At 36.1% G+C, this 20,498-nt stretch overlaps 1 protein-coding gene across 1 annotated transcript in view; it reads left to right on the top strand.

The window, feature by feature from the left end:
- LOC150086155 (uncharacterized) overlaps positions 1-20,498 on the top strand; it is a 71,296-nt gene that overhangs the window by 24,948 nt on the left and 25,850 nt on the right. Inside the window, exons 5-7 of the mRNA XM_090374810.1 lie at positions 8,429-8,520; positions 11,717-11,839; positions 19,247-19,399. Coding sequence (XP_090230936.1) covers positions 8,429-8,520; positions 11,717-11,839; positions 19,247-19,399 — 368 coding nt within the window. The remainder of the gene's footprint in view (positions 1-8,428; positions 8,521-11,716; positions 11,840-19,246; positions 19,400-20,498) is intronic.

Raw genomic sequence — 20,498 nt, 5'->3', positions numbered from 1 at the left:
ATGATCCTTCGATTGGTTCGCCTTTGCGACGATTTGTCTAGCAATTGAAATGCAGTAATTCCCTGACCATTATTGGCCTCGTGGTCCTCCGTTGATATGGGGCATAATGGTCAGTCTATTTTTGTTATTTTTGTTTTATTTTATTGTAGTCTCTGTTTTATTTTATAGTTTAGTCTCTATTTGTGATATTTCACGTAATTCGGAACTGGCACCTTACGAGAGGGGTGCCGTTAAATTCTTATGTAATTGGCTCTAAATTTTAAAATTGATTTATTATTTTCAATTGGATTTTCTAAATTATTTGGAGATTTTCTGCTACAATTTTTAGTCTCACTTTTTCTTCTCCCTCCCTGTTGATTAACCATTATGTTTAATTTATTATTTTCGCTCAACAGTTTTGCCATGCTACTTGCATTAATTAAAATTTAATATCAGTTATACATTGGGCATCATGTGGAGGAATGTGCATTTTGCTGCCTCTAATGATAGCTTTATATTTATTTTCTTAATTTTCGTATTATATTTTTTACTATTTTTTTAACTACTTCATTATGCTAATATATGTATATTACATTATTTTATTATATTAGAAAAGATTTTTGTTATGGTTGAATATAGATTATCTAATACAGTTTCTGTATAGATATAACACCATATGCATCTTTTTATTGTGAGAGCCATTTGCAAGAAACATGATGGGAAGCAGATTTTATAAAAGCTTTTCAAAAAGTAATGACTGAACAGAGTTAGTTATTTTAGAGGAGAGAAAATGCCACAGAAAGTTAAACATAAGAAAGGCACCTAGGGTGGATGGGATCTATCTAGTTATATTAAAGGAGGCAGCAAAGTAATCAAGCAAACCTTTAGCCATAATTATGAGAGCATCCTTATGCTCGAGGGAAGTCCCCACGGACTGGAGATGTGCAAATGTATCTCCAATTCACAAAGGGGGATCATGGGGGTGACACGAGTAATTACAGACCTATTAATTTAACTTCTGTTACAGGGAAAATAATGGAGTCACTAGTTACAGAAGCATTGCAGGATCATCTAGACAAGACAGCAGTAATAATTCAGACACAGCATGGGTTTGCCAAAGAAGTCTTGTCTGACTAATTTGATTGGATACTGTGATATGGTCACAAAGGAACTGAATGCAAAAAATAATTTTGATATCATATACTTGGATTTCAGGAAAGCTTTTGATACTGTTCCACATGGAAGACTGCTGTAGAAATTGGAGCAGTATGGCATTAGGGGCAAGTTACTACAATGGATAAAAGGATGGTTGAGTGGGAGAAGATAGTCGTAATCAATGGATACTGCTCTCCGTGGACTAATGTTATTAGTGGTGTCCCTCAGGGTTCGGTGTTGGACCCATTGTTGTTTTTTATATTTATCAATGATATTGATGAAGGTATATCAGGCTAAATGTCCAAGTTTGCAGATGATACAAAGGTTGGCAAGGTGGTTAATAACAGTAATGACAGTATGCTGCTGCAACAGGATCTGGAAAAGTTGGGTAGATGGGCTGAGAAGTGGCAACTGAAGTTTAACATTGACAAATGCAAAGTACTGCATATGGGTAGCAGTAACCCCAAAGAAATGTACAAACTGGGTGGTGTTACATTCAGGGTAGTGAAAAATGAAAGAGACCTGGGGGTAATTGTGCAGTCAGATATGAAGTTTTCTGCCAGTGTGGACAAGCTGCCAGAGTCGGTCATGGGGTCTTGTCAATAATATATAGGAATTTTGCGAGCCAGGATAAGAAGGTGATTATCCCCTTGTATAAGGCAGTGGGCAGGCCACTCCTTGAGTACTGCGTACAGGTCTAGAAGGTTCATTTTAGAAAGGATGTAGAGTTGCTAGAACGAGTACAGAGAAGGGCAACAAGAATGGTGACAGGAACAAAGGGGTGCTCTTAGATTCTGCAAATTGCAACTTCTGGAGACTGTGCACCTGTAAGGCGATCTGATTGAGGTGTATAGGGCTTGAATGGATTAAGCATACTCAATGTGGATGGGATTCTTCCTCTTGCCCAGATTACAAACCTGAGGGGGCATAGATTCAAACTGAGGAAAGACAGTTTTAGAATTGATGTGCGGAAGTTTGCCTTTAGTCAGCAGGTAGTTGATTACTGGAACAAACTTCCATCTGTTGTTGTGGAACTTGATAGCTTAAACAAATTCAAGGCAGAACTAGACAAACATTTGAGATGAATGGATCAGTGAAATGGAAATGGTGTTTTTTTGTTTGTTTTTTTTTTTTTTTTTGCTGATGCTGTATAAGCTTGCTGTCTTGTATCATGTGCCTATACTAATGCTAAATTGATAAAAAAAATAGATGCAGAAGATATTATTTTGTAAAAAAATGACAGTGGATTTCTTTTTAAATTCCAATAATTATATTCTAATGGAGACAGTGAAATAAAATTAAGAACAAATTAATATTTGAAATGTTTTATATATGAAGTTTTCATATTTGTGAAACTTAAATTCATGAAAAAACAAACCTTCACAGAGCCTTTAGCCAACTGAAAACTCTCTGCCGGAGGTCATATGCATTTGTGAAACTCACAAAATAAGCTGACTTTTGAATTTTTGATTATTTAGTATACACTCTCAATTTTCTTGTTTTTCTCCTTATTTTAACTTTTGTTTTTCTGCAGCTGATTTCATGAATATTGTCTACTGCCTGCATCTAATGTATTCAGAGATTCTTGAACATCTTGCAAACTAATATTTTAGCTTATAATATCTACATATAATAATGATCTGATTTTTACATTTCCCACACCAAAATTTTTTTTCAGTAACTTACATTCTATTATTAAATGTTCCATGAAAATTTAAAAAGAAGTGGTGCCTCACTCCAAGTTTAATCTTAAACCAGTTTTCCCCATTGCTTTGATCTCCACTGCATCTTTACTATTTTTATACAGACTTTTTATTTGCCTTTGATGTGATATTTTTCTAAAATTTGAGAATACCTAGAAAATTTTTCTTAGATACTTTGTTGTATACTTTTTTAAAGATCAACAAATTAGTATAAAAGATTGAGATGATGATGATCTCCCATTTAGGCTTAGTATTTTAAATTGGAACTGTATTCTCAGACGTCATTAGATAGCACAGTGGTTGAAATGCTGCAGTTTTCAAAAATTCTTTATTTTAGCAGAATTTTTAACAAGTCTCTACTATTGTTGCTGGAAGTGAATGAATCTTTTGGTGTTGCCATTATATTCATCAGCTTCAGAACACTGAATTATGCAGTTGCACTGGATTCCAAGATTATTGATTTCTACTGATTTTTCTTGATCCAAGATTTGAAATGCATTATTCTTTCATTTTTTCCCTCCACTTTGCTCTCAGTTATTATAAAATCATTTAACTCCCTGTTAGAGTTTGATAAGCTTTTGGCATCCACTTCCCTACAGAATTCCTTATTTGCAAAATACTCATTCATTTTGTTAGCTATCTGAGAAGGACCATCAACAGTTGAACCATTCATATCTGATTCATCCCATTCTAGAGTTGATATAAGTAAACACGTCTTTGTTGTTTTTCTTTGCATCCTTTGCAAAAGATTTCTTGTAATCTGCCTTTGCTTGCCTGATAATATATATCTATTATATATTACCTGCTTATATCTACTATAGGCTTCTGTGTCGCCTGATAATCTGTATGCATCCCATGCATATAGATTATCAGGTGACTTAAACCTTGAACAGTATTTTTTAGTTGGTATGCAGAGCCTGGTAGCTTTTAAAATTAATTCTTTGAATGCTTCCCATTTAGAATTTGTTATTGGTAACATCATCAGTTGGCCCCACTGTAACAGGAAATATATTTGAAGACAAACTGAAAAAAATTACAAACCATAGGAATTCAAGCAATTAGAATATCATTGAGAATATAACTAATGCCACATGATTGCATTGCACAGTCATGCCCTGTCTCTGAGAGAAATTATGTAACATTTTGAAACAATAATAACATTAATTGAGACTTTCTTATATTCTTATAAGTGATATTGGGATCTCTAAGTTTAAGGGATCCTTTAAACTATGAGTATTAACTTATGATTATAATCATGCTAAACTAAATTATAAAGGTGTTTCAAGTGAAAATGAGAATTATATTTCTACTATAAATGGTAATTTTTTTTAAAAAAAAGTCTCCTCTACAGTTTTTTTTTTTTTTTATGTGAACCCCAAACACGAGAGGTATTAGAACCTATAGTACTTAGTACCATGCTTGGGTTGGAGGTTGAGAAGACGAAAGAAGATATTTGTTGACATTGGACTTGAACTTCTGTAGATTGTAATTTTGAAGAAATATGTATGAAGGAAGGCTGTTCCAGAAAACGGCAGTTGAATGAATAAATGAGGAAGATGAAAAGGAAGACAGTAAATGGATGTTGGCTGGTGGCGGCATGTATTCGGACTGTTTTGAAAGAGAGAGCGGGAATTATAGAAACCAATTCAGAAGAACAGTGCCCATGGAAGTATCTGTAGAAGAGGCATGCAGCAGAAATAGTGCGTCTATGAGAAAGCGAGTGGAGAGACTCTGTTAGAGATGAATCATTAATTAACCTAACTGCCCTCTTCTGAATGGAATCAAGAAGCCTGAGAGAGGTTTTGGGGGCACCACCCCAGATGTGGGAACAATATTCCATGCCAGGGCGGATTTGCGATTTATACAGAGTGAGCAGCTGTTTGGAAGAAAAGTAACGCCGAGAGCGAAAGAGAAAACCAAGTTTTTTAGATGCAGAGGAAGCAATATTTGTAATGTGCTTGTGCCAAGAGAGATTAGAAGTCAGGGTAATCCCCAAAAGAGATATATCATTTTGCCTAGAAATCGGAGTGTTACTAAAGATAAGCATAGGAGCAGAAGAATCCTTTTTGCGAGATATAAGACAAGACTGAGTTTTAGAAGGGTTGAAATCAACTAAGTTTTCTTTGCCCCACTGGAGAATTACCTGAAGATTGGCATTTAAGGAATTGGTAGCAGATTTTCGAGAAGTTGAAGCTGATTAAGCAGGACAAGGTTTCTCAAAATGGAAAGTCGAATGCAATGTGCTATCATCGGCAAAACTATGGATAGGATTTCCAGTCAATGGAAGAAGGTCATTGATATACAAGAGGAAAAGAGTGGGGGAAAGAACTGAACCTTGGGAGACACCGGCATTAATGGAGAAGTTAGAAGACAGAGAGCCATCTACCATCACCCTCAGAGAGCCATCACAGAGAAAACTGGATAACCAATTACTAAAAACAGTTGGCAAACCATAAGATGGAAGCTTGTTTAGAAGACCTTTATGCCAAACACGATCAAAAGCCTTTGAGATGTCAAGAGCAACTACTTGTGTTTCACCGAACCTTTCCATTGAATTAGTCCATAAATGGGTAACATAAGCCAGAATATCACCAGTGGATCGACATTGACGGAATCCATACTGGCGATCGTTGATCAGACGGATGGTTTCTAGGTAGTTTAAGAGTTGGCGGTTAATTGATTTCTCCATTACTTTAGAAAGAGTAGAAGTAATTGCAATGGGACGATAATTGGATGGGAGGGATTTGTCACCCTTTTTAGGAACTGGCTGGATATGAGCAAATTTCCAAGCAGAAGGAAAAACACCTTTGGAATAAGAAAGTGAAAAAAGGCAACAAAGAATAGGAGTATGTTCAGGAGCACAGGTTTTGAGAACAAGTGGAGAAATACCATCAGGACCTGAAGCTTTCTTAGCATCAAGATTCATCAAAATCCTTCTGATATCCTTTTGATGGAAGACCACAGGAGGCATTGAATGGAGCGTGTTGGGAATGGTGGGAGGTGTTTTACCAAGATCATTAATACATGAGCTGGAAGAAAAATGGGATGCTAGCAGGTCAGCTTTATCCTTGGCTGAAGTGACAACAAAACCATCTGGTTTGGACAGAGATGTCCTGGTGGGAGCAGAGATGGGCAAAAGTTGCGGCCAATAGCTTTGGCAAGAGACCAGAATGCTTGGCTACCATTAGGGCAAGAAGCAAGTTTTCTACTCTTAGCCTGTTCAAACTCTAGTTCGAACAGGCTAAACAAAGGCTAGTTCAAACAAGCCAATTACGATATGCAACATTCTTCTCTTGGACAGCCTTAGCACATTTATTGGAAAACCAAGGTTTAGATAAAGGACGAGATTTTAAAGTGGAGTGTGGGATAAAGGATTCCATTCCTGCAAGAATAATTTCACTGACACGATCTGAGCAAACGTTGACATCAGAAGTTTTGAAACAGTAATCCGACCAAGGAAAAGAAGTCTCGCAGGTCATCCCATTTTGCATTCTTGTAATGCCAAAGAACACGAGGTTGGGAATAGCCATGAGATAAAGGTTCCTTTGGAGAAGAGACAATCACCAAGCTGTGATCTGAAGTGCCTAAAGGACCTCTCACTTCAACCGTGTACTTAGAAGGGTTGTTTGTGAGAAAAAGATCAAGCGTATTGGCTGTATGATTAGGATTGTCCGGTATTCTTGTAGGTTAATGAACAATCTGTGCTAGGTCATTAGTAATTGCAAAAGCCTCAGCATCTCGACCTGCAGGGTCGGTGTGACTAGAAAACGGAAGCCAGCTGGAGTTGTGAACATTAAAATCACCAGGGAAAATTACCTCACTGTTAGAAAAGTTGGACTGGAGAAAGTCAAGTTCCAAAGGGAGAAAGTCAAAGAGCTCCAAGTGATTAGTGGAGTTGGGAGAATGGTAGAGACAACAGATGAATTTGACATAATGAGGTAGAGAGATTTTAAGCCAGAGAAGATCAAAGAGAGGAGACTCCAAATTGCCAAGTCTCTAACAGGGAATATCAGAACGGACATATGCACAAGTACCACCTTTGAGGCGAAAGGAATCATACTTTAGGTACTTATTTCATATATACACTAGATTTTTTTTTATAAAAGTCTCTTGGTTGCTGTTGGCACTGTTTGATGGCTTCCCTCACTTTATTGACATTGTGGAATCAACATTCTGCCAGATAATTTTTCAGTCATAAAAACATGAAAATTGCAAGGCAAGAAGATTAGACTGTGCAGAAGCTGCTTAATCACTTCCCATTGCAATTTTTGGATGGTTGCCATAATGTGTTGAACTGTGTCTGGTTGCACATAGTCATAGCAAAATGGCACTGTCAATCTCTTGTCTTTGTATTTTGTTTTTGGTAGCCGACTGCAGAACTACTTCGAGGATTGCATAATTTTGTGATTTGGCCGTTTCACCTTTGCACATGGAACAGCACATCAGCAGTCTCTGTGAGTAGAAACAGCATGAGCATACCATTTTGCAGTGCTTTTGTGAGTCTTGAATTTCTTTGGATTGGTTTTCTCTGATGTTTCCATTGCATTCTGTGTCACTTGCTCTGTGATTCAAAATGCCTGCATAATGTCTCATCCACAATTAGACATGATACAGTCATTTTGTTTTCTTTCATATCGTATTAGACGTAGATAAAATCACATCTGAAAATTTTTCTGTTCATCATCGAGACACTTGGTAACTTGCATTGTATAGCAGACCTGTAACTGATATCCAGCCTGAGGGCTGGATATCAGTTACAGGATATCATATCACCAGCTATTGTAGTCTGATCTGCCTGATGATGTTGTCTTCCAGGATGGCATTTTCTCCTGTGACAACTGTGTGGGCTTGTTCCCATCAGGGGTTTTTCTTCCTTCTTGGTAATGATTTGCTCATTTGTGTATTTGCAGACATAAGTTAAATTTGTCAACATACCTACTTCCATACACCTGTGAATTTCTGGAGAAATTCCTTCTGCTGTATGAAAATGCGTTAACTTGAGCACCTATCACTGCAAACACCATATGTTCTCTACTATTGCACATCTCTCCCCATGCATGCAGGCAGCCAACATACCGTATTGCTTCTGTGATAACTGCGTAGTCTTATTTTATTCAAGGAACATTCTCCAGAGTTCTTCCCTTGTATTAATGATTATTGCTCATTTGTGCACTTGGGGACATGAGATACATTTGTCGTCATGCACTCTTTCTATAGACCTGTTAATTTTTGTAGAAGAGATGCTCTACCATAAGAAAATTGGATGATGCTGTGTTGTGCTAGCCTAGACACCCATCACTGCAAACACCATATTTTCTCTGCTGCTGCACATGGAAGTGTATGCAGGTTGGCCAACAGCCAACCTGCATACACTTCCCATGTGTGCAGGTTGGCCAACTTGCTCTTATTGTTCTACAGGATCATCAGTACCGATGCAATTGATGCCTGTGCTGAGACATATAACTTAAATTTAGGTGGTTGAAATTTTATTTGACTCAGTCTAATATTAAAATATTAGATAATCTCTAATGTTAAAATCAAACTTTAAAATTAACTTTCTGACAATTTCTTTTTTATTTTGTTCTCTGAAGCAAATCTAGAGTGTCAAAACTTCATCTTGTAGATTTAGCTGGTTCTGAAGATGTGTCTAAGACAAAATCTGTTGCTGATAGATTTAAAGAAGGTAAGCAATAAAAATATCTTTTAGTTGAAAAAAGAAAAAAAAAATTGCTTGTCTTCTGTTTGCTCTTTTAATATGATGCAATGACATCATGCAGTAATCTCCTGATGTAGAATATGAATTTATGAGCATACTTAGTCTTATGAACTTTTGCTGGACATTAACAACCACACATTAGGTTACCTTTTGAAAGTAAAATGAATTAGAGTGAAAGTCTTTCAACATTATAATGTATTTCTTGCATTGCACATATACGTAAAATGCAGTGCAAGTTTGTTTTATAAAGTTAATGTTGATAATGTGCTATTTTTTCTTTATTTCCTTGTTAATGTAGCATCAGGATTTGTGTGAACTTTTGTTAGGTCAAGGATATGAAAATTTTCAAGACTACAAATAATAATTTAGTATTCAGTATTATTTAACATTGTATGTACAGTTGTTTTAGCACATGTCCCAGGAGTATGGATACCCTTTGGAATGTCGCTATGCCAGTTCTGCCTAGTATAGAAAATGCTTTTCCTGATATTTATTTTGTGGTACAGTATATCATTATCAGATAGTATGAATCAGAGCTGTAATACTCAATATGTTCTACGTTGATAATAATATTTGTAAAATAATAAGAGGAGTTTACCTCAATATAGTACGTAGAACACTTCCGTATGATACCCTCCAGAAATTAAAAAACGGAAAAAATGAAAAAATCAACAACTTACCGGTACATTAGAGTAAATTATAAATAATTAAATAATTAAAAAACCAATTTAACACAATTTAAAACAATTAAAAGAATCTAACGAAAATATTCAAAGCGATTTTCCTTCCTGAAGCTGACAATGCTTTTCGACTGTATGTCGTGATCACAGGAATGAAAATCATAACCGTATGTCATTGATTTTCGACCGTATGTTGAAAATCAACGCTTTTCGACATACGGTCGAAAAGCATTGTCAGCTTCAGGAAGGAAAATCGTTTTGAATATTTTTGTTAGATTCTTGTAATTGTTTTAATTTTAATTTTTAATTGTTTTAAATTGATTTGAATTGTGTTAAATTGGTTTTTTAATTATTTAATTATTTATAATTTACTCTAATGTACCGGTAAGTTGTCGGTTTTTTTCGTTTTTTCCGTTTTAATTTCTGGAGGGTATCATACGGAAGTGTTCTACGTACTATATTGAGGTAAACTCCTCTTATTATTTTACAAATATATCATTATCAAAGCCAAGAAATTTCAGAAAAGAAAGAAATTATTAAATAAATACAGGAAAGCTCTGAAACAAGACAGCTTGGAGCCCCCGCCTTGTTGTCAGAACTGCAGATAAACAAATGAACATTTAATATCTTCATTCTCGATGTTCACCTGCCTAATATGAAAAAAGTAGTATCTGCTTGCTATGGTTTGATTTTTACTTCCTCATTGATTTATCAAGGGTTAAATAAACTGTTGTAGTGATAAAATTTTTGATCTCTGAACAATATCCGACTTTCTAATTAACTTTGTATTATTTTATTTTACCTCACATTACAATACTTTTAGGTTTTCTTCAGTGACTGCCAGCCAGTTGCTTAGTTACCATTATCAAATGGCAACCTATGATCTGTACATAATGATATTTATCAATTTAAAAATGTTTTCATTATATGCTCCTCCCCTGTCAGATTTTAATGGATAGATGCCATTTGAGACTAGGTTATTGCTAGATTTCAGAATGAATCTCATTGACACTTGTACTGCTTTATCTGTCATGCTACAACATACAGTAACAGAGTACGGCATATTGTTTTTATTGTAAAATGATGCTATATTGAAACTGTATGTTGAAAATGAAGCATAACATATGCATTAAATAAATAATGCATTGACCAGTTACAATATAACACATTGACACCAGAAAATAGCAGATGACACTTGTGACTTGTCCTCTAGCGACTGAGTGGCGCTAAGTGAAAAGATGCTCACAGTGACTCAGGATTAAGTTGTATTGTGGAAACCAGTAATGTCCCTTGGTAGACTGGCACCATTACATGCACAAAGTTGCTTTGCAGCTTGAGACAGGTCCTACCCACGAGAGGATCGAGTGAAATCTTCTAGACTGATGAATGCCTTGTGTGTGGGGCTGCTGCAAATGTATAATAGCAGCCATATGATGGCTGGCAACCAAGTTATACATGCCACTGAAACTACAGGAAGGTTGTAGTCAGTTCTTGGATCTTTGCCATGATCTGGTACTGCAATGGAGCTACAAAATAAACTCAATGTTCAAGGTTCTCCTTTATGACACAACTACTGTTCATCCACTGATCTAATAATACATAGTTCCCTGGACAGGAATCTGGTCTGACAAGTGGGCTTTCACAACCATTTCTCATTGGAGACAGTACAGCCACAAGACTGGGAATCACAGTTTAAACTTTGTGGATTCCCTTATGGTTGTAGAGAATACAAGTTGGGAACTATGAAATTAAAATTTCTGAAAACATAATTTGTTTGCAATCAATTCATACCAGAAGTTGGGATTTTTTAAAAGAGGTCAGAAAGCAGTATCCTTTGAAATCCCCAAATTACGCACTGGCCTTTTGTCAGGATTAATAATTAGCAATAAAGGTGTTATCAGTCATACCACTTCTCATTTCAGAATAGGAATCTTTTTACCGTCCTTCTCAGGGCTTACAATGAGTGGTGAAAGTTTTTTTTTTTTTTTAAATATTACACGAAAAAAACACTACAGTCTGCACAAAAAAATCCTTGGGCCACTGTAGGCATCTGTTTGTTGGCCCTGATTTTTAGATTAAGAATTGTTGCCACACCTATCCTATTATACCAAATGTGGCATCCCTTCAAATTACTATCTGTTTTCTACACTAAACATTTGAAAGAGGTGAACCCTGTGGGACAAATGATGGGTTCTATGTAAGGAGTGTAAGAAATATAAGGAAACATTGCATCAAGTGTGTAACCCCTTACAGGCAGCTATGCCTAATAAAAGTTGATTGATTTACAGATTGTTTTTTATGGAAGATCAGAACTTTTCAAATAGCCCCTGTATAGGTATGATTAAATATGGTCTTCTGGATGCACTTCGTGTTTAGCAAATTTGGATTTTTTTTTTCTCTCTATGTTATAATTTGTATTTATAATATTTTTTCTTAATTTTGAATATAATTATAATTTTCATCTCTGTTCTGTTGTGTATTAGGTGTGGATATTAACCGTGGGCTTCTGGCTTTAGGTAAAGTAATTAGAGCCCTTTGCAATGCTGGAGGACGCCCTTGTGGTTTTGTGCCTTATAGGGAATCTGCTCTTACTCGTTTGCTCAAAGGTGTGTATTTAAATATATATTATATTATAAATTATAATATATATATTATTTTTATATTATATTATATATTAGCATCATTAAATATTATCATTAAATATGTATAAACATACAAATCTCTGGAGTTAAGACAACAAACTAATTGAAATAAGAGCTTGAGAAATGCCAAGCCTGGGGTTTAAGAATTCCAGAAGTTTAAGAACATTTAAAATAGCAGAATTTCTATTGTTTTCTGTACTAGATCAAATACAAATCAAAATTTTTACCACACAAAACAGAATTTCCATACTGTATTGATCTTGATCTCTCATATTAAGCCATTTCTTGTTGTCATATCAGTATAGTAAAAAGTAAAAGTATGTAAAATTTCATCCTAACTTGAGTCTGATGGATCGAAAGTTACAGTATTAATAATGCTTATAATAAAGAGGTTACAGGTTATCACAACCTTTAACCTTAAACGTTTAAGAGGTTAATGGTTATCACAACCTTTAACCTCTTAAACGTTTAGCTTGTGGACCAATGAGATGCCTGGAAGTACATGTGTAGGTCACTGACATAATCAACACACACTTTTAGCACATGATTTATTCAATAACATGCATAGGTGATAAATTGCTCAACTACTGAGAAAGCTTTTACATTTTTATCTGCATTTAAAAAACAAACAAGTTAGGTAATGTATGTGTTGCATTACATTTCAGGCATGTTTAATTATCAAATACCATACTACAGGGATTAAAAACTGTTATACTACTCAAAAAACTTCACCATGTTACTCATGATGTTCACATAGTGAGCCATGCAGTGGAATTTGTGTAGCAGTACTTCTTGGGAGGTTTGGGGGGGGGGGGGGGGGATAACAAGCTCATATGAAAATTGGGCTAATCATATCAATATGAAGTTTGGTCGAAAGTACCCTAAGAAAATTTTAAATAAGTCCTGAAATTTCAAGGAAGATAGGAATATTGTTCCAAATTTAGTGCAAAGTTGTGTGGGGTTGGGGAGGCAATCTGGCTGTATAATTGGAGTGAGGCCTTAAACCCTCCCTATATGCTAAAAATTTGGTATTGATCTAGCTTTTCTTTCTCAAAATACCTGCTGTCTGCACATTTGGCCCCAGGGGCTAATCTTGGGGAACAATTGTGCGCATTAGTGATCACTTGTGAGATTTGATTTAAATTTCTTTGATTCTTGTGTGTTGCTTTTGTGTTATTTTTTGTACGAGCTACAAAAACCCGGTTTAGTCACTCTACGTTCTCGACGTCTGGGGGCGGGCAGCTGGGGGAGATTCCCCTAGCTGGCTAAACGGGTTTTGGAGTAGTGAGGTACAGAGGGTTCGTGTTAATAACATTTTTTGTGTTGATTTGTTGAAGTATTTCCGTGCCCTTTCGGAAAGTTCTTATGTTCCTGGGACCCCTGTCTGTTTAACTTGGACAGGGGATTTTGTTTTAAATTAATTTGAGTTATTCAAATTGATATTTGTGTTAGTGATTAAACTTTCTGGTTTGGAGTTTGATCCTGAAATTACTAACATTGTAAATAGAACGCTCAATTTTTGAACGTTTTTTAAATTGTATATAAATCGTATATTTTTATCCATAATTATGGCACCGAAATTGAAAAAGTCGCTTGCTGTTTCTCTCCCTGACGTGCGGAGTGAAGAAGAGAAAAGTGAAGAATCTATAATTAAAGATAATAGGAAAGAATCCTTTAGTGAGTTTTCAGAGAATGAGGTTGCCGAGATGTATCAGGGACTACTAACATTAGCGGGACAAGTAGTGCAAGATGAACACTCCACAAAGTTAGGAATTGAGAAAAAGAAGATCAGTGATAAGAAGGATAAATCTAAGAAGAAGAAAAAATATAAAAAGTGAAGTATCAAGTAGGGCAAAGGCAAAAATTATTCCAATTGAGTCTAGGGAGGGGACTTCTTCCCAGGCAAAATTGAAGAAAGTTGAAGAAGTGATGTTGGTTTCTCAAAGTGAAGACTCTCAAAGTTCGGATGAGGAAGATAACCTTTCAGAATTGAATACTTTAAAGAAGGCAAGAATAAGGTTGAGAAAGATTTTATTTGCTGACGAAAATAAGATATTTGGCGGCGCTTGTGAAAAAATTTTGGAAATTTGGGATGAGCTTGAGAAGGCAGTCTTAGATCTCCAAATTGAAAATCGTATTTTGAAGGAAAAAGAAGCAAAGTCGGAGAAGGTGCAGTATGCTACAGTGGCAGCTGTGCAGCCGACAGTGATTAAACCAAGAGTTGCTGTGATATCAACTAAGAGTGCAAACTATAAGACAAGTGATGAGATGAAATTGGATCTTCTGAATAAAGTTAGACCGACTTTGAGTAATGTTAAAGTTAAAAGTCTTCGAGCAATAAGTGATAAAAGGGTAATAATTGAGGACAACTCAGATAAAGATATGGAAGACATAATTAAGAGTGCGAAATTTCAAGAACTGGGGATGGTTATGAACCGCCTACAGAAGCAAAATCCAAAGTTACTGATCTTTGATGTGGATAAAGATATTGATAAGAAGCTAATGTTAGAGGAACTCTGGTTAAAAAATCTTAAAGACCATGGCATAGAGTATAAGGTTTTTCAAGACAATGTTAATATTGTATCTATTAATAAAGCTAAGAATAAAGATGTGAATAACTGGATCCTTCAAGTTCCAGGTAATATTCATAGAAAATTGTTAGACCTTGGCAGAGTATATGTGAATTGGTCTGCATGCAGAGTGCGTGATATCATCACTGTTACTCAATGCTACAAATGTTTGTCCTTTGGACATATAGCAAAATACTGTAAAAATGATGTATTCTGTGGTCACTGTTCTGAGAAAGGACATTCCTACAAGAATTGTCCCTCAGTCCAAGAGGCCGCTAAATGTATAAATTGTTGGAGACAACATGTTTCCAATTCGCACTCAGCTATAGATAGAGAATGTCCGGAGTATAAAAAAGCTATGGAGCAGAATAGAAAGAAAATTGATTATGGACCGTGGTAATCTATCCTTATTAAAAATAGTACAACTTAATGCTCAAAGGTCCAAGGTAGTTCCTTCCCAGCTGGTGAGGGAGGTGGAAGATAAGGCATATGATGTGGTGGTTTTGCAGGAACCCTACTCTTACTTGGGTAAAGTGCGGGGATATCCACAAAAGTATAGAGTTCTTGAATGTGGAGACGAACCATATGCAGCTATAGTGGGTGTCAATCCCAATTTGGGAGTGACAATGATTACATCGCTATGCAATGAGTATGGCATATGTTGTGAAATCGTTGGCCCGTTTGGAGCTCTGTACTTAGTCTCCCTTTACTGTAAGTATAATGATATATTGCAACCCTATTTAGATTATCTGGATAGGGTTGAGAGTAGGTTGAGGGCAAAGCCTATTATTGTAGCTGCAGACTCTAATGCGGGTTCTACTCTTTGGGGTGCGGGAATGTCTGATGACAGAGGTATTGATCTTGAAGAATTCCTTGCCTCTAAGGAGTGGGATGTAGTTAACTACCTGATGCAGTTGCCAGCATTTTCCTCAGTAGCTGGGGAGTCGTATATAGATATCACAATCTGCTCTAATACTTCGTTAGCAAGAGTGAGGAATTGGAAAGTACATGTCGAAGTAACAACTAGTGATCACAGATGTATATCATGTGAGTATGCAGTGAATGATGTGGCTCGCCTTTGGATGGAGACCAATAGATACTCTGTTAAAACTGCCAAGTGGAATGATTTCAATAGCTTTGTTAGAAATAGGATTGATACAATTGATAATTGGGAAGGAAAAAGTGCAGAACATAAAGTTCAAATTGTTACAGAGATTCTTCAAGGTGCTTGTCAAATTAGTATGAAGAGAAGAAAGAAGTGTTTAAGGAAAGTGCCGTGGTGGAACCAAAAATTAGATAATTTACGAAGAATTGTGAGGACTGCGAGAAAACACTTTCAATGTGTGCGCAGAAATCTTGGTGGCCAAAGTGCAGAAATTAAGGAATATTATCTTCAAGTACGGCGAGAATATTCAAATAAAATTAAAAAATTTAAATTGTTAGCATGGCAGGATTTTGTGAGTAAAGAGGGTAACGCAGATCCGTGGAACCCTATATATAAGATAATTGCAGAAAAAGTATATCTCGCTGATATAACTCATAGCGTCATTGGAGAAGATCAGCAAGAGACTTTGACATGGGGTCAAACTCTAGACCAGATTTTAAAGTCCCTCTATCCTAGGGAAGGGAATATTTTAGATGATGATTTTAAAAATGTTTTGTTTGAAAATGAAATGTACAAATGATGAATTGGTTCTGGCAGTTAATCAGGTGAGAGACGGAAGGGCTCCGGGGTTGGATTTTCTGGAGACTCATGCAATAAAGCAGTTCTTCTCCAAGCATAAAGATATTCTGCTGGACATGTATAATGCATGTCTGGCGGAAGGAACATTTCCAAAGTCTTGGAGAACTGCGGTCCTGAGGGTGATTCTGAAGAGTCCGGAGAAGCCCATGAATGAGCCAGCATCGTATCAACCTATCGCACTTCTACCCATCCTGGGGAAGGTTTATGAGCGTTTAATCACTTATAGACTGTTACCCAGGTATGAGGCTCTAAGTCTGAGCTCTAAGAAACAGTTCGGATTCAAGAAGGGCTCCTCTACGGACGATGCCATAAGAACTTTAATAGAACTAGTGGAGTGTGCGGAGACACGGCATGTGCTAGGTTTGCTTGTGGACTTTAGAGGTGCGTTTGATGCCCTGTGATGGGGTAGTATCCTCTGCAGGGTTAGAACTGCACTCTGTCCTGGAAATCTCTATAAGACCATTCAGAGTTACTTTTCGGATCGTAGTATTATTGTAAGAACGAGCTTTGAAGAATATAAATATAAGGTTGAGTGTGGATGTCCTCAGGGATCCATTCTGGGGCCCTACGTTTGGAATATGGTTTTAGATGAGTTTTTGGAGCATGACATGGGAGATTCCGGCCCCATAGCGTATGCGGATGATTTGGTCTTTGTCGTGAAAGGTAATTCAAGGAAGGAATTAGAAAAAAAAGCGAGTGATGTTCTTAAAGATTTGCTGGAGTGGAGTTATCTCCACAAACTTAGTATATCTACAACAAAGACTGTAACTATGCTTTTGAAAGGCAGGCTGAGTTCTACAAGGCCTCCATTAGTTAGAAGTGGTGATGTCTCCCTCAGATATGTATCTAATGTGAGATACCTTGGGTTGTGCTTGGAGGAGTGATTGTTCTTCACTGAGCATGCTAGGTACCTGAAGCAGAAAATAAAGCTCCTGTATGCGAAGCTCTGGCGAGTTGTTAGAGTTAGATGGGGAATTAAAGGACGAGCATTGAATATGCTTTATGAATGTGTATTCACCCCAATACTCACATATGCAGCCGGAGCTTGGTGCAGTAGAGCTGTGAATTCTGCAGTGAAGAGACAATTATTAGCAGCACAAAGATTTGCTCTCCTGGGTGTGACCCGAGTGTGTCGAACTGTGTCAACTGATGCAGTACAAGTAATTTCAGGTAAGATGCCGGCGGATCTTTTGGTGATCCGTTCTGGATTATGTTATTGTCTGAGGAGAGGCATTCACAAAGAGCTTCTTGGCATTCGCTCGTGTTTTGAAGGTGCTGGCATGCCGGATAGACGATTGTACATGGCTGAACGGAGAAGGATTGAGAACGAACTTGTCAGAGTTTGGCAGGATCGTTGGGTGAATTCTGACAAGGGACGAGAAACTTTTCGTTTTCTCCCATCCGTTGAACTGATAAATTATAAGAGTAAGCCTTGGTTGCAATTCGGATTGAAGGTGTGTTTTGTGCTGACAGGACATGGGCTGAGGGCCAGGCTAAATGATTTCAGTCTGGTTGAGTCCGGGCTATGTACGTGTGGAATCTTGGAAACTGGACTACATGTCATGTTGCATTGTCCTCTCTATGCCGACCTAAGACTTGTTTTTGAAGGGACTCTTGAATTGAGTAAAGATTGTGTGCTCTTTTTGAAAATAGAACGAATTTTAGATTGTTTAATGAATTTATTGATATGATTTTTAATAGACGCAAACTTTGGAAAGTAGAGATCACCCTCCTCGAGGGAGGGATGGTAACTAGAGCCGCAGAGAATATTTATTTATTCTTCTGCGGTAATAGGCTAATGACCTGAGTTTGTAAAGTCATAATCATATCAGAGTAAAATTTTAATCAAATTTTTAATTTGACTACTTTGCCATTTATTGGGACAAAGTTAGTTTTTTAAATTTTTAGTAAAATGTGCATATGGGCATATTTGCCCAGGCGGCACTTTAAGACATTGATATCATATGATGGATGTCTGCACATTTGAAACATGTGCTTTCATCTATATGTAGGTTTCTGTCGGGAACTTGGAGAGGAAGGGTGAAATTGGAATTGCCTTTTTGTTCTTGCATTTAGAATTATTTGACTATTTTTTTCCCCATCACATACTCAGAAATATAATAATTTTATAGCAAGGATAGGCAACCCATGGACCTTTTCATTTGGCCCATGATGACCTCATGAAAAGGACCACGACAAAATTTTAATCTTCCATGACTTGTTGATGCCTAACAACCCACTCTTTTTTTTTTTTTTTCCTGTTTGTTTTTCTGTTATTTCCCTGAATTTGGTAGTGGGACAGTTTTCTTCCATCTAATTATTCCCCATCAAAAATCTCCAAAATACCCCTAATGGATACCTATAAAGGATTCTATAAGGGATTCTCAACGGGAGTGATATTGCCCCCAAGGGACAAAAATTGGTTTGGGGGGGTGAAAAAATCATGGGTATTACAATGGTTTGTGCCCCTCCAAAGTTCAACCCTACCCGATGACATCTTATTCCTTAATATTTTAATTTCTCTCATTGACTTTTCTTTTCCCCTGAAACAACTGATTTTTAACATATAGGTATATTATATTAGGAATGAGTCGGAAATTTTGATAAAAGGAAGATAGCGGGCATGATTTATGTATTGCTAATAACAGAGGACACTTCCAGCATTGTTTATAAACTATTATTTGTTAATTATTCTGATAATAAATTGTATTTTCTTTGATTGTTTGTGGGTTTACTTTTAAAATGAACACTGTATTTGCATGTATAGTTTAATATTTTTTGCAGTTTGTGACTTCTATGTCAAATATAAAAGTGGTTCCTATCTAAAAAAAAGGTTAGGAAGCATTGAGCTAATGGATAGTTTTTTTTCTGCCCATATACAACTAAATGACTTGATGAAACATGCCTTTTTCACCAATCTCTTTCAAGTAAGATAAAATTATTTCTCACACAAAATTTTTGAAGTGTATAATTTCAGGTTCAAAGTACTGTTATTAGTAATTTGAATTTGTGAATAGTTATCATATATTTAAAACAGTTTTTAATTTTCTTTCCTAGAGTCAATGACAGGTGATAGCTTTACTGTTATGATAGCTTGCATTAATCCAGCTGATACTAACTTGCTTGAGACCCTGAATACATTAAGATATGCTCAGATGGCATCCAAGATGAAGAGCAAGCCAATAATAAACAAAATTTCTGGTAGTAAAGGTTAGTTTTTAATACTGCTTTCCTTGTTATCAATAAGTCTATCTGATGTACAATTCTTTAAGAATTTTATTTCAGAAAATGAAAGTTGTTTGCCTTTCTCTGACCTCAATTGGTTTGTATAGTTAGACCAACCTAGATAACATTACAAAATTAACTTTCTCATACAGTTTATCATTTGTCATACTTTTTCTTATTCAATGTTATTTAGTGTTATATGGTTACAGGCAGTATTAGTTGTAGCAATAATAATATAAGGCAGATTCAATAGGAATCCTTTGTATCACCTTTTTTTGAGAATATTTTATCATCCCATGACATATATCCATCAGCAGGATATTCCATGCTGTCAGTTAGTATGTACTATTGTAGCATGTTAATGATTTATTTAATGTACAGTATTTTCCTCCCACTAAGTTATTAAAGTCTTCTCAATTTTATCTTAAAATGAGACACTAATGTATAGCACTGGCATAGTCTACTTTTCTTTTATTTTCTGTAAGCTGCTTCATGTATATAATACTCACAGACATGTGCTTTTCTTACTGGTGCTGTATAAAAAAAAAAAAAAAAGAAAGAAAAGTAGAATATGTAATGTAGGATGCCAATTCTGATGTTTGGAATAAATATATGTTAATAATTAATGTTTATGATGTTTTGAGGCAGTAGTTAATGAGTATCTCTCCAGTAATGTTTAGGAGATTATTGTATTGTATTAAAATATTTATTACTCAAAACATGTTTAAAAAGTTGAGGGAGTAAATTCAACTTGTTTCTTTCACTAATTTTGAAGCTTAAAATACAGTAAACCCCCGCTATTTGCGGTATCTGTATTCATGGTTTCGCTGTCGCTGATTGAAATAAATCTAAATGAAAATGATCTAAATGAAACCTAAAAAAATGTGAATTTTAAAGCGCTGTGAACATTTTCCGCCATAAAAAACATGGACGTGGCTAAAATCATCTTGCCCGGTCAAAACAGCGCTCAGTGGGTGTGTGAGAGGGGTGAAAAAATCGCGAGCACTGATGTTTTCCGCCAATCCTTGTTCAGTGTGTGTTATGCGCTTGTCATGGAAGGTTTTGTCATTTGCTTTTAATTTAT

Source organism: Mastigoproctus giganteus, chromosome 5, assembly GCF_048544385.1.
Source record: "Mastigoproctus giganteus isolate SK-2022 chromosome 5, ASM4854438v1, whole genome shotgun sequence".
NCBI classification, from domain to species: Eukaryota; Metazoa; Arthropoda; class Arachnida; order Uropygi; family Thelyphonidae; genus Mastigoproctus; species Mastigoproctus giganteus.
This window is presented reverse-complemented; position numbering and strand designations above follow the sequence as displayed.